Source organism: Eubalaena glacialis, chromosome 15 (genome assembly GCF_028564815.1).
Source record: "Eubalaena glacialis isolate mEubGla1 chromosome 15, mEubGla1.1.hap2.+ XY, whole genome shotgun sequence".
NCBI classification, from domain to species: Eukaryota; Metazoa; Chordata; class Mammalia; order Artiodactyla; family Balaenidae; genus Eubalaena; species Eubalaena glacialis.
Window position 1 is genome coordinate 67291723 of NC_083730.1, and position 27766 is coordinate 67319488.

At 50.5% G+C, this 27766-nt stretch overlaps 1 protein-coding gene across 2 annotated transcripts; it reads right to left on the minus strand.

The window, feature by feature from the left end:
- Positions 1–15: 15 nt before the first annotated feature.
- On the minus strand, positions 16–15429 carry YPEL1 (yippee like 1). 2 transcript variants are annotated; one of them, XM_061170382.1, is made up of 6 exons: positions 15361–15429; positions 11105–11250; positions 3600–3882; positions 2246–2289; positions 1759–1867; positions 16–1043 (listed from the first exon to the last, which is right to left on the minus strand). In XM_061170382.1, the coding sequence occupies exons 1-6, from the start codon at positions 15397–15399 to the stop codon at positions 954–956; spliced, it is 711 nt and encodes a 236-aa protein (XP_061026365.1). In that variant the 5' UTR covers positions 15400–15429; the 3' UTR covers positions 16–953. The 2 variants fall into 2 exon arrangements, with proteins under 2 accessions (XP_061026365.1, XP_061026364.1); XM_061170381.1 differs by lacking the exon at positions 16–1043 and having other exon boundaries at positions 1613–1867.
- Between the last annotated feature and the right edge of the window lie 12337 nt (positions 15430–27766).

Below are 27766 nucleotides of genomic sequence, written 5' to 3' on the forward strand. Positions count from 1 at the left end.
CAAACATCTTCACTACAAAGTTTAAACCTTGTCTTCCGACTATAACCGGAATTTCCAAAAAAATTTTAAAACTATCTGGCAAATGTTAAATTTGGAAGCTTAGCCTGCTCTGGCCTCTTTCAAATATGCAAAAAATAATTCTTTTTCTTCAAGTACATCAGAGTAGAAAAGGAAACCCGATTTCCCTTGGTCCAGCGCGTTCCACTCAACTCCATGGACCAGCCGCCCAGTGCCTGACCTGGAGCCCCCGTGGGCCTGTGCCTGCACACCGGCCCGAGACTGTCTCTGCTAACTACTCGTTCACTTGCCTGTGAGATAAGGAAGCTACTGGCTTAAATAAACAGCATGTTCCATTAGACACACTTCTCTATTTATAGCTTATCTAAAATGTTATCACTGGTGGCCTCGGTTTTTGAACAAGGCTAAAAAACACCCTTGGTGCATAGATTCATAGATTTCTGAGAGATTCCTAAATAAGCACTGCCCTCACAGCTCATCTGCGAGAAGAATAACCAACATGTTGTTCCGCGAATCGGGGAGAAGTGGTTACCGTACCTTCTATCCAAACAAGAGGGAAAGCTGGCTCTCCGAAGAGACCTCCCTGTGGGCTTTGGGGCTTCAGTCTGGTTTTCTATCAAACACGAAAGAGCAGAGCCAAACTATCTTAAAGGCATTGGTTAAAGAAGGTGTTAACTGGATGGATAAGTCACCAGTTGGTTAGGTCTTTTCTCTACATCTTGAGAAATTAGAAAAAGGTCATTGAAACTTTTCAGAAATAACCGTGTTATTGAAGACACAGATCGGAGGGACGCCTTACCCAGGGGATTGGCCTGGAGAGGCCGCCTGTGAGGCTCGAGTTCAAGAAACACTGCCATCAGATGTGCCTATGTTTCCATTACATTTACCATCTCTTTCACAAAATCGTATTCAAAAGAGAACAGGAAGTTTTCACTTTACTCCCAACCATTGTCTTTGATCATGTGAGCAAGCTCAATGATAAATTTTCCTTCCTTATATTTCTGACTGCTCTCAAAGGCGTGTTCCTTGAAAAGAGAGAGACAAGGTTTCAGGACAGAATCGGTTTTGTTTTTCAACTTCATTTTACACTTCGCAAAGAAAATAACTGCAGTATCATGTCTCCCCAGACGCCCCTTGCGCCGTGCGGTCCAGGGCCGGGGAGGGGTGGCTATCTGGGTGACCAGCCCTCAGGAGCAGGGCAGGTCTGGCCTGGACTCGCAGAGTGATGGTGAAACTTGTCGGGAACTACTGATTCAAGTTTGTTACTGAGCACCGACCACGTGCGGGGCAGTTTGGGAAGGGAAGCCAAGCAAAGGCCTCCTTCCCGGGACTCCAGGTACAGGGGAGTGAAGTCCTCAGGGTCACAGATGGTGGAGAGGGGAAGGCCCTTCTCGGGGGCAAGGGATGCAATGGCTCAGACACAGGCCCCCGCCCGCCCCGTGCTGGAGTATGGGAGTGGGTGGTGTGTGGGACAGGACCAGGGCACAGGGCCCAGGCGGGTCCTGGGGGTGGGGCCCCGAGCGCTGCAGAGGGGTCTGCTGTGAGCGCAACTGCAGGGTCACGTCCAGTCTCCCACCTCCCACCTGGCTGGTGACCATCCCTCCCTCCCCCAGTCCATGGACTCTGAAAGATGCGGTTTTAAAACGTGTTCCTTGACTGGCAGCACCTATCCCGCTTCCTGGCATGTTTTGTTTCCACTGGGAACGTGTTCTTTATTACAGCGGACCCGTGGTCACTCACGTATTTCCACCCGAGTGTGGTTTTGCAGTTCTCACAGTAGATGTCCGCCACGGCGTGCAGGCCGGTAAGAAGGACCCGCTCCTCCGCAGGGCCGCAGCCCACGTTCACCCTGTGGGGAGGAGGTGCTGGGACCCTCATGGGGCCCCGGGCCCACAGTTCCGCCCCCACCAGCTGTTCCCAGGACACAGGGTGTCCTTCCTGACTCCCCTCCTGTCCCTGCCTCCCCCCACCTTTGATGAGAAGGAACAACTTCTTGCCTCCCCCGAGAATCCAGGATGGGACAGGCTGTGGGGAGGGGCCCACAGTCCTGCTGTCTCGGTGGAAATCAAGATCTACCCCAGTAGGAAACAAACCACACCCAGCCTGGGAAAAAAGCATCTGCTTTCCCGAGCCCTCGACGGCAGCGAGCACTGGCGGGCTCTCGGAAGCAGCACGCGGGGCCTGGTGGCAGATGCGGCACTGGTGAGGCCACGGCAGCGATACTCACACTGAGTTGAAGAGGTAGGCTCGTCCCTGACTTCCCTGAAAGGACTGCAAAGAAGAAAGAGGGGTTAAAGGCTTTGTCGTGGTCAGATGGAAGTGACGCCATTCATCACCAGCTGGAACGCGAGGCCACGTCAGGGCGGCTCCACCCAGAGGGCCTCTGTGCTTGATTATTTTAAAGAACAGCTTACTACTGGCTTTGGGGTCCTTTGAAAGAAGCACCTCAAATTCCTTTTGGACACTAACAACCCACTCCCCCCACTGTGTGGCCAGAGCAGCACCTGAGCTACATGGCCGATCTGGAGGCCCCGGAGCAGCTCTGCCTCCGAAGCCGGTGCTGAGGGGCTGCCCTTCCACTGAAGCTTCTGGACGCACAGAGGGGCCACAGAAGCAGCGATGGCACAGACACCACCTTATCTGACGGTTTTCCCTTAAGATGATGGACCCAGGACTTCCCTGGTGGTCCAGTGGTTAGGACTCTGCACTTCCACTACACGAGGTACGGGTTCCATCCCTGGTCAGGGAACTAAGATCCTGCAAGCCGCACGTGTGTCCCCCCCAAAATAAGGACCCTGTCACTTCCTTACCACAAGTACAGAGATGTTCTTCTAACTGCCTGAAACAAGAGGCCTAAGCATGGATTCCGGAAACTTCCTGATGACTTTGTTTTCAAAGGAGCAGAAGGCTCCTGCCAGGGAGGCGGACTTAGAGGACAGGTGGGGGTCGCGACCCACAAGCGCGGGGAGGGAGGACAGTCACTGTCTCCCCGAGGGATTGTTTTAAATGTTCCCAAGTGGCTGGTTATAAACATGACAAACTGCTAGTCAAGAGTTCAAGGCAATGAGGTGGGTCCTGCCCTCTTCGCCCCCAGGGGCTGCTCGTGGCCCGCACAGCGCCGCAGCCCTGGCAGAGCTTCCCTCCCAGGCTCTTTCCTGAAAGATCCCATTTCCCCCAAGGCAGCCTCTTCTCTTCTTAACCATTCTGAGTTTTTAAACTTTCTTAATTCCCTTATTATGAAACTATTTCCACAGATTTTCCAGGCTTCCTTTGTACTGTCCATGTCCTCTGGCTTTACATGAATTTAACTGCTCTGACAAGTCACTGACATCTTACTGTGGGATCTTCAGAGGCCCGTGGCCTGGCCCCCAAAACCCACCACTCGGCAAAGACCACGGCCAAGACCACGACGTAGCTGCCCTCACTCACACACACAATTTCCCTCAGTGCCGCCCACAGGGCTCCAGACATTCTGGGCCCAGCAAACCCAGGAAGCCATGGGGTGGTTCAGTATTTGTCTACACTTAGGCTCAGTGATCATGGCTGAGGGCAGCCTGCCGAGTTCTTGACCAGACACTTGCCTTGGAGATCAGCTCATCGTGATTGGCCAGGTGGGCCCTGCAGTGGACACAACTGTACGTTCGGTGGCAGTTTGGCAGATACGCTTGGAAAGTTTTGGACCTTGTCATCTTCACCATCTCCGCTGGGCACTCCTGGCTCAGCTCAGGGCTGGCACGGGAGGAGCTGCAGCTCTGCTGGGCTCTCTGACAGAAGAAACACTGGAACATGCACGCAAGAGCCGTTGTTGTTTGGAGGGCGTGTGGCTCTGTCCACACAGCTGGGGTGAGAGAAAAACGCCACAACCTGTCAACAAGTCAACACAGAGCAGAGGGTCACAGAGAGAATGAAACACAAAAAGTGTGTTTAGGAAGCCTGTTGTAAAGAAGGGAAGGGCAGGCCTAGACGTTAAAGATCTAATACTTAAATAGTAATATGAGTACATAAAAATACTAATAGCTAATCACGGCTTAGCCATTCTAAATTTAGTTGGAAGTGGCAGGTGAACTACTTTTACACATAAATAATTTGAGAAAGCTTTTGCCCAAATACATCTTATATCGTGTGGCTTCAGCAAACGTGAAAGAAACAGCAGCCAACACGACTCCCATCTGAGTGAGGCCAGCAGCACTGGATACATCTTGTCCCAAACAAAGGAATTGGCGACTCAAAGCACCATGACATTTATGAATACGTGTGATGGATCTGGTATTAATCTCTGAGAAATTACGTATCAGTCCAGAAGTAAACCCTCACATATATAGTCAAGTGATTTTCAACAAGGGTGTCACAACCATTCAATGTGGAAAGACCAGTCTTTTCAACAAATAGTGCGGGAAAACAAGATATTGACATGTGAAAGAATGAAGTTGGACCCCTGCCTCACACCATATACAAAAATGCACTCAAAATGGATCAAGGAACTAAACGTAAAAACTAAAACTATAAGACCCTTAGAAGAAAATGTAGGGAACAATCTTCATGATGTTGGATTTGGCAGTGACTTCTTGGATCTGATAGCAAAAGCACAGATGTGTGTGGATTTACAGAAGGTAAAGTGAGAGGAAAATGGGGCAGAGGCACTATGTGAGGATATGAGGTGATTCCAGAACTGAAGAAAGACACCAATCCACAGACAAGTCCAACAATCCCAAGCAAGATAAATAAAAAAGCCACACCTGATCACATAATAGTGAAACTGCAGAACACCAAAGAAAAAAGAAAAAAAGTCTTAGAAGCATCCAGAAGGGAAGGGAAAATTACCTTTCAACAGCAACTTCCCAAGTAAAACAGTGGAACCCAGAAGGCAGTAGGGGAAGGTACCTGTAAAGTCCTGAAAGATAATAACTGCTATCCCAGAATTCTACATGCAGTGAAAATATCTTTCAAGAATTCGGGAAATGGGGGCTTCCCTGGTGGCGCAGTGGTTAAGAATCCGCCTGCCAATGCAGGGGACACGGGTTCGAGCCCTGGTCCGGGAAGATCCCACATGCCGCAGAGCAACTAGGCCCGTGTGCCACAACTACTGAGCCTGCGGTCTAGAGCCTGCAAGCCACAACTACTGAAGCCCACATGCCTAGAGCCCGTGCTCCGCAACAAGAGAAGCCACCTCAGTGAGAAGCCCACACACTGGAATGAAGAGCAGCCCCTGGTTGACGCAACTAGAGAAAGCCTGCGCGCAGCAACGAAGACCCAACACAGCCAAAAATAAATAAATAAATAAAAAGAATTCAGGAAATGACATTTGTGGACAACTAAAAAGTTTGACTTCTGCAAAATATCTCTAAAGGAAATTCAAGGATATGATTCAGACAGAAAAACAAAACAAAAAACCCCACTAAAGTCTAAACTTCAGACTCTAAAAGAAGGCAGAATGGTGAGTAAAGAAAACGGTCCATGTGCAGGTGGGCAGAGCAGCAGCGTCTCACGGAACTTTGAAGAGATCCGCTCATGATATGTGAGCAGGAGAAGCCAGGGTGAAGGCGCAGACCAACGACTCCCAGAGTCTGGGTACTGTCCAAAAAAGAAGACCCACATATGGATTAAATGTAGATTCTGGTACATTAAGGATAAATGTTGTAATTTCTGATGAAACTTCTGTAAGAACAAAGAGCAGGTGTATAACTTCCAAACCTGTAAAGGGAGGTGAGGAAGGGAGGAAAAACACCATGGGAAGAACAGGAAGCACAACGACAGAAGGAAGATTTAAACCCAAATATTTCAATGCGTATGTTAAATATAAATGAACTAAATGTTAGGGTTGAAGGTTTCAACTAGACAGAAAACAAACTTTATCTAGATGCTACTTATGAGACACACACCTTAAACAAGGACGCAGAAAGGATAAAAAGATATGGCTAGAACCTTGGTGGTGGCAACACAGACCTATGAATCATAATTATTTGCTAACAGTATATTTGTTTTATGGATATCTTGTATGTATGTGATTCACACAAAGAAGTTAAAATAGAAAAATGCAAATCAAAACCACAATGAGATATCACCTCACACCTGTCAGAATGGCTATCATCAAAAAGAACACAAATAACAAATGTTGGTGAGGATGTGGAGAAAAGGGAGCCCTCCTACACTGTTGGTGGGAATGTAAATTGGTGCAGCCACTATTGCGAACAGTATGAAGGTTCCTTAAAAACTAAAAACAGAGCTACCATATGATCCAGCAATCCCACTCCTGGGCAAATATCCGAAGAAAACCATACTTTGAAAAGATACATGCACCCCAATGTCCATTGCAACACTATTTACAATAGGCAAGATACAGAAGCAACCTAAGTGTCCATCGACAGATAAATGGATAAAGAAGATGTGGTATATTTCTACAATGAAATATTACTCAGCCATAAAAAAGAATGAAATAATGCCACTTGCAGCAACATGGACTGACTTAGAGATGATCATACTAAGTGAAGTAAGTCAGACAGAGAAAGATAAATATTATATGATACCACTTAACAGGTACAATCTAAAAACTGATACAAATGAACTAATTTACAAAACAGAAACAGACTCACAGACTTAGAAAACAAACTTATGGTTCCCAAAGGGGAAAGGTAGGGCAGGGGGTTGGGGGGGAGGGATAAATTAGAAGCTTGGGATTAATTTACACACACTACTATATATAAATAGAGAACCAACAAGGACCTGCTGTATAGCACAGAGAACTCTACTAAATATTCTGTAATCTTTCCCATATAGGGAAAAATATCTGAAAAAGAATGAATATATGTATATATGTATAACTGAATCACTTTGCTGTATACCTGAAACTAACACAACATTGTAGATCAACTATATTTCAATAAAAATTAACAAGAAAAAGAAGTAGCAAAAGGACAGAAAAAGATATTTAAGTAATAAAGTAAAGGGACTTCCCTGGTGGTCCAGTGGGTAAGACTCCGCACTCCCAATGCAGGGGGCCCGGGTTCGATCCCTGGTCAGGGAACTAGATCCTGCATGCCGCAACTAAGAAGCCCGCATGCCGCAACAAAGACCCAGCGCAGCCAAAATAAATAATAAATAAAAACAAATACTGAAAAATAATAATAAAGTAAAAACTATATTAAATATATTTATATTTTGCTTACATAGTAACATTTTTAAATTTTTAAAAATTAATTATTTTTGGCTGCATTGGGTCTCTGTTGCTGCGCGCAAGCTTTCTCTAGTTGCCATGAGCAGGGGCTACTCTTCGTTGTGGTACGTGGGCTTCTCACTGCAGTGGCTTCCCTTATTGCAGAGCACGGGCTCTAGGTGTGCAGGCTTCAGTAGTTGTGGCACGCGGGCTTCAGTAGTTGTGGCGCACGGGCTTAGTTGCTCCGGGGTATGTGGGATCTTCCTGGACCAGGGATCGAACCCATGTCCCCTGCACTGGCAGGCGGATTCTTAACCACTGTGCCACCAGTAAGTCCCTACATAGTAACATTTAATAGAAAAACTTTATGAGATAAAACAGCAGGGAGATAAACAGCAAGCGTAAATCTTGTTACCTAATAACACAGTCTCAAAATATGTAAGTCAAAAATTGAAAAAACCTTAAGAGATAAATTTATAATCAATAGGACTAGTAATTGTAGTATATAAATAGTTTACATAGTAATTTATATATTTATAGTATATTTAGTATATATAAATACATAGTATATATTTGTATAAAATATAGTATGTATTTTACTGCATCTTTCACTAACTGGTAGAACACCACAAACTAGGGCAGATATACAGGATTTGCACATTGTGATGAAGAAACTGGAACTAAAATACATGTAGAAAACTATCTAAGAACCACAGACTCATTTACTGCACACACACATTTACAAAAGTTGACCACATAGCACATCTCAACAAATTCAAGGACTGAAACCACAGTATATTCTCTGACCACAATACAATTAAATTAGAAATCAATAATAAAGTATAACTAGAAAAATCCTCATATGTTTATAATTTAGGAAATGTACTTCTATATACCCATGTGTCTAAGAATAATGGAAATTAGAAAATATTTTGAACTAAACAATAACAAAATAGGTACTTACCAGAACTTAAAGGGAAATGTAGACTCTTAATAGAAAATAAGCAGGTGGAATTAATGAGCTAAACACCCATCTTTAAGAAGTTTGAGAACAGGAAAACAACCCCAAAAAAATATAAGGAGGGAAAGAAATAGGAAAAAAATATTGAAACAGAAAAGGAAAACTTGGATCCATTAGGGGGGATTGACAAGGCAAATGTGCGTTCTCGGAAAAGACTAATGACCTCTGACAGCAGAGCCAGCCATCAGAAATGCAAACGGGTAGCGCCTTCTGGGGGCAAGACTCATGGGGAAGAGGTGCTGTGGTCAATTTAAGTCAATATATTGGAAAATGTAAACCACACAGATAAATTCCTGGAAAACGTTAAGTTAAAAATATGATTCAAGAAGAAATAGAAAACCAGAATAATCCTATAAACATTAAGGAAATCAAATCACTGGTAAAAAGTCTCCTCCCCCAATATGCACACATATCAATGCAAATCAAATACACCTACAGGCAAGGAGCTTCCCTGGAGAGCTCCACCATACTTCAAGGAAGAATTCATTTCAATCCAACACAAACTCTTTCAGGAAAGAGAAAGGGGAAGCACTCTCCAACCATCTGATGTAGCTTAAACTGACACCAAACCTGGGTCAGGGCAGTACAAGAATGGAATTCAGGGGAGTTCCCTGGTGACCTAGTGGTTAGGATTCTGGGCTTTCACTGCTGTGGCCCGGGTTCAACCTCTGGTCAGGGAACAGATCCTGAAAGCCCCGCGGTGCAGGGGAAAAAAAAAAAAAGGGAATTCACTGTAAGTTTCTTCAAAGAAACCAAGATGCAAACATCCTAAGTAATATGACCAAACAGGGTCTAGCAGTATTTTAAAGGATGGTACAATATAATTAAGGTGATTTTTATCACAGGAATGCAAGATAATTTAATATCAGAAAAATTTACCACCAATTGTTCTGTTTATCTCAATAGATGCAAAAAAAAAAAAAAAGCATTCAACAAAAATTTAACATCCATTCACAATTTAAAAAACATTCCACACAAACTAAGATTGTAAGAGAACTTCCTTACCTTTTACGAGGCATCTACCAAACAAATAAAAAAATCCCAAAACCACTCACAGCAAGCATCATGCTTAATGGTAAAACTTAGAAAACACTATCTTTGACATCAGGAATAAACCAGGATGCTCTCTATACCGCCACTTCATTCAACGGTACCAGAAGTCCCAGCCAGCTGGTAAGTCAAGAAAAGGCTTATAAGGGAAAACATACTCTCATACAACAGTGTAACAATAAAGTATCTAAGAGCACATTTAAAGACCGGAAACACCTTTACAGAGAACATTAGAAAACTCTGAGGGGTATAATAAAAACCTAAATCAATGGAGAGCTAAATCATGACCAGGACTGGAAGATACTGTAAATATACGAATCGTCCCCAAAGTAATCGTTAAATGCAATTCAAATCGCAATCCAGGAGGGTGTATGTGTGTGTACAAATGAGCCAGAGAGCCAGTGAGACAAAGAGAGAGCTTTGAGTTTAGAACTTATCTTACAAGTGTCTGTAGGGGAGGGAAAGTTTTCCTTGACCCTCTTAGGGTCCCTGGCTGGGTCTGAAAATGAAACTAACAGAGTAACAGGAGCAGGAAGCTTTTATACCTTTTAGACAACTAATCAATAAGTTTGTGAAGAACTCAGGAGGCCGGAGGGGTTTGGGCTGGGGTGGTCCATGGTGAAGGAGTAACTAGGAAGACAAGACAAGGTTTGTTTATACAGATTTCTCGGCCCCAATTCCCTGCCTTCCCTCTTCCTGGTGCAGGGAGGAGGCCCTCTCAAAGGGGAGTTTCATGGCCGGGTTCAGGGAAGAAGGTCACTCTGACCACCCCCCTTCTGCTGTTTTCTCAAACTCCTTCAAGCTTAAGATACTCAGGAAGCCTAGGTGCCACACGCTGGGGTGGCGTGTCCTGAACTCCATCACGTCAGAGGCCAGAAGCAGCCAGAGGGAAGCTCGTGCTGCGCCGGAGCCGGCCCGGGAGCGGTCATTTCAGGGTCATTCAGACTCACCAAGGCTGGGGTATCCCGGCTCAGGACAGAAAAACCAGCCTTAGCAAGGACAGAATGCGCTTGTTCTGACTGCAGTGCTGACTGAACGCATGTTGTCTGTTTCAGTATCTTCACCTGAGTTTTTCTCTTTGTATTTAAAGGACCCTTAAATGAATAAACTCCTCTCTTATCCCTGGTGGTTCAGGCCTTCAGAGTCCTGGGCCCCGTTAGTGGCAGAAGCATGGCTCCCAGTGACCTGAACAGAGACTAAAGAAACGGCCTTCACTTAGCCCATCCTTTAGACAAATGACACCACTCTGACTCATAATTAGAAAGCAGGACACCCCTCGTTTCTAAATCGGAGTGGCCTCTGATGGGGCGACTCTGTTTAAAGGGGCAACTTAGGACGTCCCCGGCGGTCCAGAGGTTAGGACTCCGTCCCCCACTGCAAGCGGCCCGGGTTTAGTCCCTGGTTGGGGAACTAAGATCCCGCAAATAAAATAAAGTGGCAACTTGCCAAGCGTTTCTGTTTCTTTGAATTTCTCCACACCGTGAATGCCCCCCACATGCAGGGGGCCTACCTGAACGCCCCTTCCCTCGGAGCAGCCCCACTCTCGGGCTCCTGTCACCTTTGTGGAGCCCGGTCCATCCTCAGCACCTACAGTCACCCTTCAAAGGCTGGGTGTGCCTCCCACCCTGGCGTCCTGCCATCTGTGTCCTGCCCTCCGCCCCTGTCACCGCCCTCCCGGGGGTCCTAGCGGAGCAGCGGCCCAACCTGGCTGGATCTCAGTCACAGAGAAGCGTGTCGTGATTTAACTAGGTTTTCAGGCTGGATGTCCCCGAGGCAGGGAAATCCTGGCCAAGTTCTCCAGCCACCAGTACACAAACGGGCTCTTCCAACCACACCTGCTGACAAGTCAGGACCCACCTTAGTACCTGAGGTGAAATGCATCACGTGCCTCACTTCTACTGCAGCCGCTGTGTCCCTTGGGTTTGGGGAGCAGCCACCACCCCACGAAGATGTTAGTGTGGGGTAAGTTCTTAGGCCAAAAACAACATTCTGGATTCCAGAAGTTTCTCTCCTAAAATAAGCATGGATATTTAAAGAGAGCGTAAATCAGGCCCATGTCCATATGGTGCTGTTACCACGCTTCCAAAGACAAACCCTGAGAACCACCACCCAAGCAAGCAGCTGACACTCCCGGGAGGGCGCGGGCTCCCGGCCCTTCTCGTCCCCGTACGGGTTCACTTGTTCTCCCGGCCCTGCCTCGCCCACCTGGCTGCGGGAAGGGACGGAGGCACAGGCGGGCAGGGAAGCGGGTCTCCCTGGGGCTGGTGCACAAGCTCCGGCGCTGGCAACAGCGGGGAAGAACACAGCTCAGAAGGCCGAGGTGCTGCCCACGCGCCCGCCCCATCCAGCAAGGAGAGAGCAGCCCATCCAGCACCATCACGAGGCGCCCAAGAGCCTTGTGGCCCAGGATGCTGCTGGTCTATGAGAATCCCATGAATTAACAGCAGCCCTAAGACACGAGTGGTCTAATTAGTCCCACCGTGCAGACAGGGAAACGGAGACCCCGAGAGCTAGTAAGCAAGCTGTGCAGCTGGATTCAAAGCTGAGAATCTACACCCTGGACCCCTGTAAACATGTGTCTGTAGACAGGTGAGCAGGTGTGAACATCACAAACAGATGCAAACCAAAGGCGCACTGTACCTGTCTTACAACCTAGCAGGCTGGCAAAGATTTTAAAAAGTTGACAACCCCACTGGCGAAGGCACCTGGGACATCGCTGCCATCTGGCAGCACCCACTGGCGCACCCGGGCGCAGGCCCCAGGCCAGGGTCCATCCCCGGCATTTCCCTCCAGGCTGCCTGGCCCCTGCGCAAAGTAACCCGGAAAAGGCTGTTACAACATTGCCTGTAATAACTAGAGATTAGAAACCATCTCCCGTCTCACTAAGAGGGACCGGCCAAACGAACTGATGGACTTATCAGAACTGTTTCCAAGGTGGGGCCTCAGCCACTTCCTTCTCACCATCTACTTTTTTGTAACTTTTGATTTTGATACCAAGTGTAGGTACTGACCACAAACACACACACACAGCACATGGGCCCAAGGCGTCGGGGGGCCTGGAAGGTGTCCATCAAAGAGCAACAGCATGTATCCAATTTGCTTCGGGCAGTACCAGCTTCCCTTCGCACACATGGACTTCCTACTTAAATTACAGGGTGAAAAGCTTTTTTCCACGTCTCTGGAGCCGCAGCCTTCCTGGACCCCTGGATCCGCTGGGAGGGGCGAGAAGACTCCTTCAGTTCTCCCGGCCGCCTCCTATGCCCTCAGATGAAGCCCCCTCTGCCCTCATGCCCCACCAGCTGCCCCCGTGTCCCCCTGTAACCAGCCCCCTCATTCCCCCAGCGTGGCCTGCCTCCACCTCCTCCCACCAGACTGCTGAGGAGGGCGCTGGCACTGAGCCTTTCTTTTCTAAGAACCTGAGATACATTCTTTTTAATTTCTCCCACTAACTAAGTTTCCCAGCCGTGGCCCTGGGATGCCTCCTAGCAGAGGTTGCCTTTTTCCTCGCTAAGAAGGGAAGATGCAGGCATGACAGAGGGAGGGCTGCCCTGTCTTCAGCTGGAAGTGGGAGGAAAGAGCCTGGGAATCTTATGCCATTTTATTAACCACATGCTAATTGAAACATAATCAAGCATCCCTGTGTTGGGGAAGGGAAGGGAAAAAACAGAGAGGCAGAGAGAAGCCAGAATGGGGCTGGTGCTGGGGGATGGGGGCCGTGTGGCTGCGGGAGCCAGGCTGCTGAGGGGGCTCGACCCAACCAAGCCACATACACGGAGCCTGTGGGGCCTCAAGCCGAGCTGGTACCCAATCTGTAAAATGGGGGTGAATCGTGAGTCCCACGGAGGACCTGAGAATCATACCAGGTGTCAGGTTGCTGTTGCAGTGGCCGAGGGTTGGCAAGCTGTCTCAACGCCTCACAAACCCCACGGGGAACCCTGGTCCTGGTTCTCAGGCTTCCCAGGTGTGGACTACGTGGCTTGGCTCCATCACCGGCGACAGGCTTTCAGCAGTGCCGGTGCCACTATCACGGGAGTGATGTCGCCGGCAGCTGACTGGACCTCATTCTCTCGACTTCTTTCCTGAATCCAACTCACACTGCCCTCCCCGGAACCCTCAGCCTCCAGTGACCTGGCGGTTCAGAACTTTCTCCATCCTCCCTCACTCAACTCTCTGCTCACAATTCCCACTCCCTGCAGGTTTTGCTGATTAGCAGATCTAACTACTTTCTAAAAAGTTAAAAGCAAATGACTTGCGAATAAAGTGTCAAGAGATGAGAAGGTTTTAAAGCAGGAGACTTCTACTGCTTCTTCATATTCGAAACTATGTTCCACTCATCAGCCTACCAGGGAGAAAAAGACACTGCATGGAAAGTCCTTGCCCTCTGTACCTGCCACCCCCGCCCCTTGAGAGGATCCTGGCGGAACCTGGTGAAGGCAGGTAGGGGTCAAAGGCTCTCAACATAAAGACCTTTATAAATTTTAGTGCTTCAAAAACGGAAAAAGTAATGTCTGGAGTTTAGTCAAAGGCATATACCTCTATCAGTTTTTAATTTTGGCAAACGTACCATGGCAACATGGGATGGTAACACCGGGGACACGGAGTGCGGGGCACGTTGGGACTGTCTGTAGTATCTTTGCAACTTCTGTGTAAATCTGAAGTTTCCAAAATAAAGAAGTTGATTTAAAATCAGAAAGACGGGGACTTCCCTGGTGCTGCAGTGGTTAAGAATCCGCCTGCCAATGCAGGGGACACGGGTTTGAGCCCTGGTCCGGGAAGATCCCACATGCCGCGGAGCAACTAAGCCCGTGCGCCACAACTACTGAGCCTGCGCTCTAGAGCCCAAGAGCCACAAGTACTGAGCCCGTGCGCCACAACTACTGAAGCCTGAACACCTAGACCGTGCTCTGCAACAAGCCACTGCGAGGAGAAGCCCGCGCACCGCAACAAAGAGTAGCCCCCGCTCGCCACAACTAGAGAAAGTCCGCGCGCAGCAACAAAGACCCAACGCAGCCAAAAATAAATAAATAAAATAAATTTATTTAAAAAAAATCATAAAGACGATTAATCAGATTGGTGATTAGGATCATTCAGTTACTTTTTTAAAGTGCCCACTACAGGCCAAGCCTTGTGCTACAGCTGTGCTAAGATGGGGTCCCCCTGGTCCTGGCTGAGGGGCTCCCACACGCAGAAGACACTCTAGCCCCTGAGATGCAAGGGGAGGCAGCGGGAGGGGCTCCCAGAGCCTGAGTTAGCTCCCCTCAGACCAGATCCCACGGCGAGGGTGGGGGGACCCGGGCAGGATCGCAACGCTCAACACCGGGATTAAGCACAGCTGCCGCGGAGGGGCAGGGGCTCAACCAACGTGTGTTCCATCTCTTGGAGCAGAGCGGAGGCCGCAGCAGGCACAGGTGCAGGGAGAGCAGCAGCTTGCTCAGGGACGCACCTGAAGGCCATCCCCGGAGGAGGGAGGCCTGGGTAGGAGTTCAGGAGAGTGAGGGTTATGGGTGGAAAGAATAACATTCTTAGCAAAGGAAACAACAGGTTGAGGTGTGTATGTTTCATACAGAAGAAAAATGCAACTGCACAGAAAAAGCTTGCGGTGGGGACGCCAACGTCGTCCACACCGTGGTCCATCTAAGACGGAACTGCAGCCCTTTCCCACGCAGAACTCGGCACCTAACCTGGACTCCCGGCGATGCCCGTTGGAGGCCGGCCCCGCCCGGGAGCGGAGGCTCAGGCTCCTGCAGGCTCTGCGCCCGTGAAGCTCAGTCGGTGCCACAAGTGGGGAACGAATGCGGGGCGAGGCATTTCGGCCTCGCCCTTCACGTGGGCAACTTTAAACGCCCCCCTTCCGTGAACACGCTGGGAGGCCCCTTTTGTCCTCATTTCTCTCCCCAGGCGCGACCTTTCTTTCAGGGGAAAAGCCTGTTACCGTCAGGCGGGCGGCTCCTCCCGAGCCTTCTCCAGGGCGGGGTGGGGAGGGGCGGGAGGAGGGAGAACCGGGGAAACGCTCCTGACCCGGCGTCGCGGTCCGCGCCGAACCCGGCTGGTCCCGCCGCAGCGCGCCCCCCGCCCCCCGGCCGACACCGCCCGGTACGCCCGCCGGGCCCGCCCTACTCACCGCCGCCCGCCGGTCCGCGCCCCGGCCCGCAGCGCCCATCGGCCCGGCCTCGCTCAGCTCGGGCGCGGCTCTCCGGCGGCCCCGGCGCGGCCCGGGACGCGCTGCGGCCGTTGGCTCCCCGGCCGCGCGCGAGGCATCCCCGCCACCGCCGCCCCCGGGCCGCCTGCCCTTTGTTTTGAAGCCGCTGCCCCGCCGCGCCGCCGTTAACGGCCTGGGAGCGCGGCGCCGACCAATCAGCGCGCGGCCCTTCCCCCGGACACACCGCGCGCCCCGCCCCGCGCCCCGCCCCGCGCCCCGCCCCGACCGCGCGCCCCCGCCCCGCGCGCCCCCGCCCGCAGCTCGGCCGGCTCGCCCTCGGCTGGGCAGGGCAGGGCGCACGTGCCGCGGGGCGCGCCGCGCTCCCATTGGCCGGCCCGCCGAGCGCGGCCTCGGAGCCCGCCAGTGAGGGTCGAGGGGTGCGGCGGCGGGGCCGCGCGGGGAGGGGGGATGGGGCGGGGCTAGGGCGGGGCGGACTCAAAAGAGGAGCGCGCCGCGCAGGCGCGGGTTGCCCTGAGCTGAGATCTCGGCTGCGGGGTCGCCCGCTGGCGGTCGCCCGCTCCCCCCGGCACACGTGGGTCGGCGGAGGCCACTCCGGCTCACAGCCCCGGGGGCTGGGGGAGGGGGCGCGCGCCGGGCTTCCTGGACGGACCCCTCGACGACCCCGTCCCGAGGGCGGGTCCTGCGCGTCGCCACCCCGCCCCCCTCCCGGCCGCTCGGAGCTGCTGGACCTGAGCGCCTTGGATGCACACGTGGCCCGTGGGGAAGCTCCGGACAGCCCGCCCCGCCCCGCGTCCGCACTCCGCCCCGCAGGCCTCCCCTGTGTGGATTGTGTGGGTCCCCCGGCCTTTCTCCCTAGATTGATGTTTAAATCCCAGCATCAGCATCAGCCCACCCCGTTTGGGTCACAGCGTAGATACCCTTTCTATACATGGTAGCGCCCATGATCTTGTTTCCTTCCTGTGATGCAATGTATCCGCACAGCTCTCGGTGCCTCTGGGTGAGTCCCATCTGCTGTTGGAGCGCGGCCGTTCTCCCGGCCACGTCCCCACCTCCCGGCTTCCACAGAGCCCGCTGCTAAGTGACTTGAAGACGGTTCTTGCACATTTTCAAGAACTATTGAGCCTTTCAGGTCTCCTTCCATTTCCAACTGGGTTTCTTTTTTCTTGTGAATTTTCAAGATTCCTTTGATTGTCTTAAATATTAAGCTTTGGTTGTTTTTGCTAGTGCAAATATTTTTTCTCAGCCAGTCCTCTGCTGAAAAAAAAAATCCTAATTTTGATGTGAGCCAAAGTTTTATAATTTTGTATCCTGCTTTTATTCTGTTATTGCAGGTTTTTAACAGATATTTTTCCTGGCTGCTCAATATTAACCTAAATATCTAGCTATGAGTGGTAGTTGGGCACTTCTATTAGTTTTGCACTATTTCTTCAGACCCCTTCATTCTTTGAAAAATTTAGCACCAGATTCGCTGTTGTTCTTTGCATTTCCTGGCTTCCTTCTTGGAGACACAGCTTTCCCTTAGAATCGAAGTGAGTGCAGCCACAGTGCCCTGGCCTGTCAGCTCACTGGCCCTCTCCTGCAAGGATCTTGCCCTCTGCGCGACCCCAGACACGAACCCCCTCGCTGGCCATTGACCAGTGCCTTTCAAATGTTTTTAACTATGACCACAGTAAAATTTACATTTTATAGGTACAAAGTTTCTGTTTCGGATGATGAAAAATCGGGGGGATTGGTTGCACAAGAATGTGCATGCACTTAACACCACTGCATTACACACTTAAGAATGGTTAAAATGGCAAATGTTATGTTATTGTGCTTTACTATAGTAAAAAATAGTACAAAACACATTCTACATTATGATCCAGCACCCACATGTATAGGACAAGTTTCATGATCTAATCTGCATCCTTGTGCAAGGCCCTAATATTTTCTATACTCTCCTGTTTTATTTTACTTAACCACAGCCTGCATATGACTCCCTACACAATTTCACAAGCCCTCCATCCGCCACAGCCAGCAGGCTGCCACCCACTGCCTGGTCACCACCCTCCATACCCTCAGGGCAGCCCGCTCTGGGACACCACTCTGCTCCCTGGCCCCCTCCTGCTGGCGTCCCAACCACAACCGCCGTCACCACACTCAGGGCCACACTCACTGTCCCCCCCCCCCCACCTACCCACCCTCATGTCTCACCTCCTGCCTCGGCCCCCTTCTCACACCACATACTTTCTGGGCAGACCCCGTCCCAGGTGGATGGGACTCTGCGTGGCTCGGGGAGACTGGGTTCCGGGGCAGTGCCCTCCTCCTGGCTACCCTACACCTGCCACACCTCTTGTGTCCGTCGAAGACCCCTTCCTGGACGGCGCTCCTCCCTCCTTCTGCTCCTCCCCCTCTGCTGTGTCCTGCTCCCAGCCGGCTCCCTGCCCGCCCACCACCACCAGTCCATGCGGTCCACCAGTGCACACACCCTTTCTCCTGCATCCTCGGTCCCCTCTTCCCTGGGTGGTCCCAGCAGATTATGGGACCTGCTGTCATCTCCACACCCCCCTCCGCTGTCACCATGCTTCCCCACAACCCTGCAGAGCCAGCCCGGCTCCTCCCATTCTGAGATTCCCATCCCACCCTCCCCACCAAACCTCGGGTCTGGTCCTAGACACATCTGACAGGACGGTCCGAGCAGCATTTCACTCAGCTGGTCACCTTCTTTAACCGCTTTCTCACTCTGGTCCTGGGCTCTGCTCTCTCCTCCTCTCTGGCCCCGCGTCACCGGCTCGCCCACCCTCCTGAGGCTGGGGCCCCGACAGTTCCCAGCACTGACAACTCCCTTGAGCCCCGCACTCCAGGCTCACGTCCAGCTGCCGACTGCATCCCCCTCGGAGGTCCATGAGACCTCAAGCTCTGCACACCCTCCATCAAGCTGCCTTCTTCCTCACCTCGGCAGAAGACGCTGCCCCCTCCCAGCACTGGCCAGAACCCCCAGCCGCTCACCTCCTCTCTCCCCATCACACCCCGCAGCTGCCCCCGCACCCAGGGCCACGCCACACTCCTCTCTCGCCTAGATCCTTGCCCCAGCCCACGTGGCCCTGAGCTGCAGGCTTTGCCTCCTTAACTGTGTTCTCTGTGGACAGATGCTTTTAAAATAACAACCAGATCTGCCACATCTGAAAGCTCCCAGGAGCTTTCTGCTTCGCGCAGACTAAAAGCCAGAGTCCCTCCGATGCCCCACGTGGCATGGCTGGTCCCCGGCTCCCCTAACTTCCTGCTTCTGTCCCCTCAAGCTTTGAGGCAGCTGGACGTTGGGAGGGGACTTCTGACACCAAATGCAGGCTTGGGGTCTCCAAGATGACCCTCAGGTTTGACTGTCTCACAGAAGGACTCGTGGAAAGTGTTACATTCATGGTTTCAGTTTACAGCAGAGAAAGGATCCAGATTAAACTCTGCCTTCACAGGGTCAGGGGCAGAGCTCTTCCTAGGGCTCCATCACACAGGAATGACTTACTGATCTCAGGCTCCAGGCCCTCAGGCAAATGGGCGCTCTTGTGAGGGCTGAGAGACCACCTCCCAGAAGCAAGGGGCGATGGTAAATTCTTTCCCAGGAAGCCCCACCTTGCTCACCGCCTCCAGACACAGCGCCTCCTGCTGCTCCGCTCCGTCTCGGGGACTCCGCACCTGCCATCCCCTCTCCCAAAGGCCCCTCGTTCCCGGGATTCTGCTCAAATGTGTCCCCATGCCCTCCAAGCTCGGGGGACCACCGTGCCCACCACTCGCTCCCTCACATCCCCTGGATTTGTTTTCCTTCCTTAACACCCCCCAGCAAGTGTCTTCTTGGTTTGGTTTCTTGCCCCCTCCCCTCACCAGGACACCAGCCATGGAGGGCAGGGGCTTGGTTCCTTCTCAGCTGTGTCCCGGAGGCTGGGGTGCAGGCAGCCTCCCCGAGGCGAGGACCCAGTCAGGTGGGTGTCAACGGGCTGAACTGTGTCCCCCCAGATGTGACTGTACTTGGAGATGGGGGTCTTTGAAGGTGATTAGATTAAAATGAGGCCATTATGGTGGGCCCTAATCCAATCTGACTGATGTCTTTATAAGATAAGAAGATGGAGACACAGAGGGTGATCATACAGGGACACAGGGAGAAGATGACTGTCTACAAGACAAGGAGAGAGGCCTCAGGAGAAACCAAACTAGCCGACACCTTGATCTGAGACTCCCAGCCTCCAGACTGTGAGATATAAATCCTGCTGTTTAAGCTGCCCAGTCTGTGGTGCTTTGTTATGGCGGCCCCAGCAAGCAAATACACTGGGTTTTAGGGGTAGAAAAAGACCAAAAGCAATTCTCCAACAGGGTCCCCCCACCTGCCTTCCATCCCTGTCTGCCTAAGACCCCTGGGTGGCCTGGCCAAGCAGCCTGCGTAGGGAATTCAAGGCAGGCTGGTGCGTGGCTGTGGGGCCTGGAGCCCTCAGCCAAGCGAGGGGATGAAGGTTCGCTGTAGCCCCTTGAGGTCTAAAATCTATGCGTTGCTGCTGGTTTCCTGTGTGATATTCCAGCCCATTAGGAAGTAGCTGCTGTCGGCATAGCAACCACAAGCCATCTTACGTTCCTTCCAAATTAAAAAAATTTCCCAGCTTCAGGACTGAGGAAAGAAAGATGTAAAAGCAGAGATGAAATTAAATTACCGATGGAAGCGGTTGCCATGGCATCCTGCTGTCCTTGGAGTCCGCCAGCTGCTGCTGTGATTTCTCCATTCTTGGTGCAAATGAAGGGGTCCGAGAGAAGTTAAAACCAGTCTCCCGCAGTGAGGGAGAAAAATCAAGGCTGCGTTTTAACGAGAAATGGTAACTAACGATGGGGATTTATATTTTGAGAATAACTGTATAACCAATGGACAGAGACTTTCAAAATTTAAACAGATCACCTGGGAATTTGTTAAAACGTTTGCCAAAATGCAGTATGTCTGAGGTGGGGCCTGAGATTCTGCATTTTAATGTTTAATTGTGGGAAAATAAACATACTGTCAAGTTTGCCATCTTACAGCAGAGATTCCGCTTTTGAATGGGCTCCAGGTGACAGTGATGCTGCTGGTCCACAGCCCATTATTTTGCGCATCAGGCTTTAGTAGAGACTTTCTCTGTACTAGAGTCTGAGGGAGGCGGCGGCCATACCCAAACGAGCAAACCACGCAGCATGCTTTCCAGGAACTTCCTGGCAAGTGGATGAGAGAAGAGGCAAAGTCACTCCAGAGGAGTGGACAGAAAGCTACCTGATTCCCCAGTGAGGCTCGGCTTTGCGTGTCGGGGAAGAGGAGGTGAGTGAGGACACACGGACTCTGTCACCACTGTGTCCACTCGCTAAGTCCCCTAGATCATTCCCTAATGCTGGGCATGCAGGCTACTGACCTTCTTTCTGCTCTTACAAATAATGCTGGACAAACACCTCTGTACACGTGGCTGTTCTCCCTAGAATTACTGTCTGGGAAAAAAATCCCAGTAAAGGAATTACTGAGTCAAAACACATCTTCTGATTTGTTCCTGTCACTCTGCCGGACGTATTCATTTACAGCACTGTTAGCAATGCCTTACAACTTCACAATGTTCGGCTTTTATAATTTCACCTTTGCTTAAAAAAACAAAAAACAAAAAAACAAACCACCAACAACAAAACCCCCTGAAAGTAGAGTGTGCACAAAATGGCACTGTGTCTTTATTTTCATTTGCATTTCCCTATTTACTAATGGCACTGGGTACTTTTCCTCTTGTAAGCAGACAATGTTCTTTGATTACCTATCAGCTGGGAATGAGGCAAGGTGTTTGTATTTTTGAGGTTCTTTTTATGTTTTGGAAAATAGACTTTTCTTGTTGGGTCCCCATGGCAGATGTGCCCCTGGCTCCCGTGGTGTCTCCTGCACTGTTGTCCTTATGGGTCTGTGTTGAAATCAGATGTGGACATGTTTTTCTCCAATCCTCCAGTTTGTCCAAGACACTAGACTTAATAATTTTCTACAGCTACATCTGCTGCGCCAACTCCTTGCCCTTCTAGATGCCTTTGTTAGGAAGGGCAGCAAGTGCAAAACTAACTTCCAGTTTTAGCTTCAACATGTAAAGAGCTTGGAAGTCATCACCTGCCCTCACAACAAGAAAAAAGTTGAATAAACTGAAAATCAGTGACTTCTAGATCCATCAGATGGTTGTCACAGGACAACCCCAACCCCACAAACTGGAAGAGAGAATCACAGCTTACCAGGAACAGAAGCCACGGGGCCAGGAACTGGCAGGAACACTCAAATGACCCCATAAATGGTAACATCAAAGATGTTACCATCGAAGAAATGCTGGAGGCTGAGTGGACTGGCTTGAGAGTTAAAAAGTCATAGGGACCCAGTCTAAGAGGGCCCCACACTTTCACAAGTTTTACCTCCAAGGAACCCCACCAGGTTCTCACAGTGAAGACTGAAGCAAAATCCCCTGTGCATGTTTAGGGACGGGGGAAGTAACCATCGGGAAACATGCCCAGATTGTTCTCCACAAGGAAGGTCAGCTAGCAAGGAAGGGAGAGGACTTTCTCAGAGCTTCATCCAACACAGGGGAAAGGTAGACCTAAATCACCTCCCTAGCCTTTCTGTCTTACTTAAGGGGGCCAAAAAGCCCCGAGAAGCACTTGTGAGGGTCACAGGCCCACTAGGAGACTGAGACCTAATCATATGATCAGAAAATGCTTCTTCTCCCTCCGTGTCTTCTGCCTGATCAACAGGGCTCCTGTATACTGCAGAGAATTACCGCTGAAAGAACAGCAAGGCTCAGATTCCACCTAAGAAGGAGGAGTCTCTAGGGAAACCCAGGGACAACAGGGGAAACAAAGCAGGGATACTGGAGGACATTTCAGCCTCTGACACCTACAGCTGAACAAACAGTAAGCAGAGCCTTACTTCTAGCCAGAAAAACAAAAACCTCACACTAAAGGCCGGTCTACCCCATTTCTACTACCCAATAGATTGTGTCTGACTTTCAACAGAAAGTTACCCATGTGCTGAGAGAAAAGGAAAAACACAGTCTGAAGAGCAAAGGAAGCATCAGAACCAGACCTAGACATGGCAGAGATTTTGGAATTACTGGACTGGGAATTTAAAACACTTACAATTAATATGCTAAGGGCTCTAATGGAAAACATGGACAACATGCAGGAACAGATGAGTAATGGAAGCAGAGAGATGGAAATGCTAAGAAAGAATCAAAAGAAAATTCTAGGGAAAAAAAACCTAACAGAATGGAGAACGCCTTTCATGGGCTCATATGTAGATTGGATGCCACTGAGGAAAGCGTCAGTGAACTTGAAGATATGCCACTAGAAACTTCTCAAACTAAAACACAGAGAAAAAAGAATGGAAAAAAAAAAAAACCCAGAATGTTCAAGAACTGTGGGACAACTGTAAAAGGTATAACATGTACACAATGGGAATTCCAGAAGGAAAGGTGGGCAGAAGAAATGGTTAAAGTAATAATGGCTGAGAATATTCCAAAATTAATGACAAAACAAATCATGATTCCAGGAATCACAGACAACACTGAATGGGATAAATACCCAAACATCTCCATGCAGGCATATCATATCCAAGCTGCAGAAAACCAAAGACAAAGAGGGAATCTTGAAAGAAGCCAGAATAAAACAAACAAACAAACTCTCTTAACTATAGAGAAACAAGGATAGGAATTACAGCAGACTTCTTGTCAGAAATCACACAAGCAAGGAGAGGACTGGAATATTTTAAATGCTTATATGGATCTAAATTTCTGATCTGTATCATTTTCCTTTTCTCTGAAGAATTCTTAAACGTTTTTTGCAAAGCAGATCTGCCAGCAATAAACTCCTTTAGTTTTTGTTTGTCTAAGAAAGTACTTCTTTTTTTTTGGCCACACCGCGCAGCATGCGGGATTCTAGTTCCCCAACCAGGGATCAAACCTGTGCCCCCTGCAGGGGAAGTGTGGAGTCTTAACCACTGGACTACCAGGGAAGTCCCTATTTCTCCATTTTTGAAGGATAATTTCACTGGGTACAAGATACAAGGTTTTGTTTTGTTTTTTCTCTTTCAGTACAATGTTTAACAGGAGTGGTGAGAGGAGACATCCTTACCTTGTTCCTCATCTTGGGGAGGAAAGCATGCAGTTTCTCATTATTAAGTATGTGACCTGTAGGTTTTTTATAGATGCTCTTTAACAAGTTGAGGAAGTTCCCCTCTATTCCTAATTTGCTGAGTTTTAATGATGAATGGGTGTTGGATTTTGTCAAATGCTTTTTCTGCATTTACTGATGTGCTCATATGAGTTTTCTTTAGCTTGTTGATGTGATGGCTCACGTCAACTGATTTCCAAGAATTGAACCAGCCTTGCATGCCTGGAATAAATCCATCTGGTCATGGCATATAATTCTTTTTATACATTATTGGATTCCATTTTCTAGTGTTTGGTTGAGCACTTCTGCATCTACATTCATAAAAGATACTGGTTTGTAGTTTCCTTTCTTGTAATGTCTTTATCTGGTTTTGGTATTAAGGTAATGATGGCCTCATAGAATGAGTTAGGTGTGTTCCCTCTGCTTCTATTTTCTGGAATAAACTTTAGAGAATCCATATAATTTCTTCCTTAAAACTGTGCCTGGTGCAGTTGTGCTCCTTGGTATTTACCTGAATGACTCGAAAACCTATGTCCACACAGAAACCTGCACACAAGTGTTTATAGCAACTTTATTATTGCCCCAAACTGGAAGCAACCAAGATGTCCTTCTGTAGGTGAATGGATAAACAAACTGTGGTCCATCCATACAGTGAACTCTTATTCAGCAATGAAAACGATGAGCTGCCATGAACTAGAATAGAATAGTTACCAGGGGCTGGGGGGTGGGGGAAACGGGGAGATGCTGGTCAAAGTGTGCCATTCTTTAGTTCTTCTTCAGTTCCGGTGGCAGGGCTGCCACAAAGGGGGGTTTGGCCTCCATCCTGGGGGGGCCTCATCTCTCTGCTGCCTGCCTGTGGTCTCCAGCCTCCAGTTTGTTCTGACACTGGAGCCAGGACAGGGGGTGGGCTTGGAGGGAAGAACCAGGAAGGGCGTGGGGTCATGGGGCTGGAGCAGCAGGTGGGCAGCAAGGCAGACCCTCCACAGGAGGGGAGAGGTTTTGAGTAGGAGATCACCGTGACCTGGGGATCTCATCCCCGAGGCTCGTGGCAGCTGTTCAGGTGGATAGAGGTGGGGATGTGGTGTCAAGGACCAGAGGGATGGGGGCGAGCTCCCTTGGGGGTCTGATACTGCTTCCAGAACCAGAAATGTACACCTGTTACTTCAAGGAAAAACAAAAGGCAAAGCCAAGCAGCAAAACACAAATGACAAGGAAGGTGTGTGGGGGAGGGGGGAAGCACCGGTGTGGAACCCACTGCAGATGCAGGACACACCCGTCCTCCTGAGTCCTGAGAGCCACCATCCCAATTTCACCAGCGGAGACCCCGAGGGCCTGAAGTGCCTCAGCTACGGCGTCAGGCTTAGGCTTCCATCTCTTCCCAGGCTTCGAAGCCCAGGCTTCGCCTGCTGGGCTGCGCCCCTCCCCCCAGCAGGGACCGAAGTGGGCCTGGCCAATGGCTCAGCGGCCAGACAGCGGGCGCTCAGGGGGCTAGGGGTGCGTCTGCCTGCCTTTTGGAGCCCCTGCTGCCTGTGGACCTGCGTCCTCTGAACCCAGGCGGGGCATCCTACCCTGATGGCCACACGATTTTAAATCAAGCAGTGGGTGGGTGGGCTGAATACCCGTACCTGCAGCAGCCAGTGTGGGAAACTAGAGAACGCACATTCCAGGTCATTCCAGGTCGGCGCACTCGCAGGCCACCGTGGGGGGTGGGGTCAGACCCCACAGTCACCCAGCTACGTGTCTCCGGCCAGGCCAGTCTAAGCCACCACATCTGAAAAACGGAGAGACGAGCCTGTGACTCCCTCCAAAGCTCTTAGGCTCCAGGCTATTCTAAGACCTCGTTCCCTGTGGAGCAGTCGGGCCATCCCACGACCCGGTGGGTGGTCAGGGAGGGGCCCTGTGCCCAGCCTCCATCTGGGAGAGAGCAGACTAGGCGTCCTGTTTGCTCGGCCATCATGACATCATCTGCCTTTTTCGTCCTCCTGACATCACCCACATGCTCTGTCTGCACTGTCTGCTACTTGTCTTTTCAGGGAATGTACCCTGGTGGCAGCACACAACCCCCGCCCCTGTCCTGAGCCCCCTGTACCTCCTGGCCAGGGGAGGCATCCTCTGATGGTCACTTCCTCCTCCTTGCAACCTGCTTGGCCCAGTGTTTCCTTCTGAACCAGCATGTTCACAGACGATGCAGCTGCCTCTGCAGACATGCCCTTGCCAGACGCTGCATCAACGCTGGACGCTTCATCCTCCATCCTTACAAGCTCATCTTCCTTATCATCTATCCCCCCACTCCCTATTTGTACTTCTCAGTGGTCTTAACAATGTTTCCTGCCCTTTTTAAAATATATTTTTTTATTGGAATACGATTGCTTTACAATGTTGTGTTTGTTTCTGCCACACAGCGAAGTGAATCAGCCACATGCATACACACATTCCCTCCTTCTTGGACCTCCCCCACCATCCCACCCAACTAGGCCATCAAAGAGCACCAGGCTGAGCTTGTTTCCTGCACTTTTAAATCAGGAGGCTGACCCCACCTAATCCACCGGTGAGGCGCTCCCGCAGGTAACCCCCATACTGCCGGCCCTCCCTGGTCCACTGTGGACGTGGTGTCCTCTGTGGCCTTGTTTCTTCAATTGCTGCCTTTTTGTGGCATCTGCTCTTCTCTCTATGGCTTCTATGATCATCTTTTGGTTCTTCTGGGGAAGAAACATCATGCTCTGTGGGACGGAGACAGGTAGGGGTGCTGGGCTGCCCCACTCCTGCTTATTCAGAGCAGGTGAATTTTGAGTTCACTTCATGAAAGGGCACTGGTGATAAAAAATGCTTGAAAATTTGAAAACCGGATGTGTAAGTGCAGCAGAGACTTTCAAAAGCAATCTAAGAAACCCCAGTTCTTCAGAAGAAATCAGCTCTGGCTCCCTGGCGCCATTCCCACTGGTCCCCATGGCGGGTCTATCGCTGTGGTCGTGCACCCGTGTTCTCCTGCTCCCTGGGTGCTTGATTCAACCTCAGGAAGCCCACACGCTCCAGCCTACAGAGATGGACAGCTCCCCACACTCACGGAATGGGAACACTTCAGTGTGGAGTAAGAGCGCTCATTTGGGCTTTGAGAAAAGTAAAAAGCGGGCATAGATTTCTGTGAGTGGCGATGTGGCCACTGGTTCCTGCCCAACTCTGGCCTTCGGGTCAGCCTGGTGACCCGCTGGGGACGGACAGTTGGCTTGTGTGCCCACATCGCCAGGCTGCGCAGACCCCCCAACCACCCGCCAGCGCTCGGACCTGAAAGCTTTGGCCCCAGTGCCCCAGGCCACAGCCCCACCCCCCAGCCCCGATGCGCCCTTTCTGGTCCTCCCACTATTTCCACGGCTGCTACCAGACTTGTTACCTTCTGGTCTTCCTGAAAAAGGGGCAGTGGCTCCCCTGCCCCTCTGGCCAAGAATTTCAGGCGTAATCCTCCCCAACTCCCACCCAATTTGGTGCTCCCCTTACCTAACACCTTTACCCCTCAACACCTCTTTCCCAAGCCTGCAGCCACAGCAGAAAAAAGCTGGAGGTCGTCCTCGGACCCAGCCCAGCACAGGCTGAGTCAGGACCCAGTACTTGCTTCTGGTTGGTCTGGGGGAAAGCATGTCGACACCCAACATGTGAATGCACATTGTTATGTACAGAATTCCTTAGACTCCCAATTTTAGAAAGAAATTAGTTAGGAAACAGGATGAAGGAGAAGGAGAAAACAGTAAATAACTTGTCCAGACATTAGTGATTAAAGATGCCTTAATTCTGAAATGAGGAGGCTCCTGCCTATTTTCTGTGTCCACAGCACTGGGGTGGCTTTCAAGGCCCTCATGAAGGGAGTGAGGATGACCGCAGGGTCTCCCTGATCCGCTCAGAAAAAGACAAAACTTTGCTTTCTGATAAAAATGACTAATTTTCACATTCCTGTTGTCATCGTTCAGATTTTAAATCCACGCATCTCTGTGGACCTGCGCAGACATGGTCATTATCGCAAAGCTGCTAGACACAGGTCCTCTGGGCCTTTTCTGGCTGAGAGGTCCCCCTTCCCTCACAGGCCGGCAACTTCATGGATTTCCTGGCAGGCAGGGCCTGGCACCCAGTCCACTGCGAGCAGATCAGCCTTGAGGCCGGCAGGAGGTCTGCGTGACCGGAGTCTACTAGGGGTGGTCACAGCTCAAGGTGACGGGTC

What these genes read in the sequence shown, in the direction of transcription:
- YPEL1 (XM_061170381.1), bottom strand. Translation starts at nt 15,399, where the DNA reads ATGGGCGCTGCGGGCCGGGGCGCGGACCGGCGGGCGGCG. An exon ending in GCGCGGACCGGCGGGCGGCG is followed by an intron (nt 11,251 to 15,360) that starts GTGAGTAGGGCG and finishes TGCTTATTTTAG; the next exon opens with GAGAGAAACTTCTGGAATCC. An exon ending in GCCTACCTCTTCAACTCAGT is followed by an intron (nt 1,868 to 2,245) that starts GTGAGTATCGCT and finishes TCCTCCCCACAG; the next exon opens with GGTGAACGTGGGCTGCGGCC.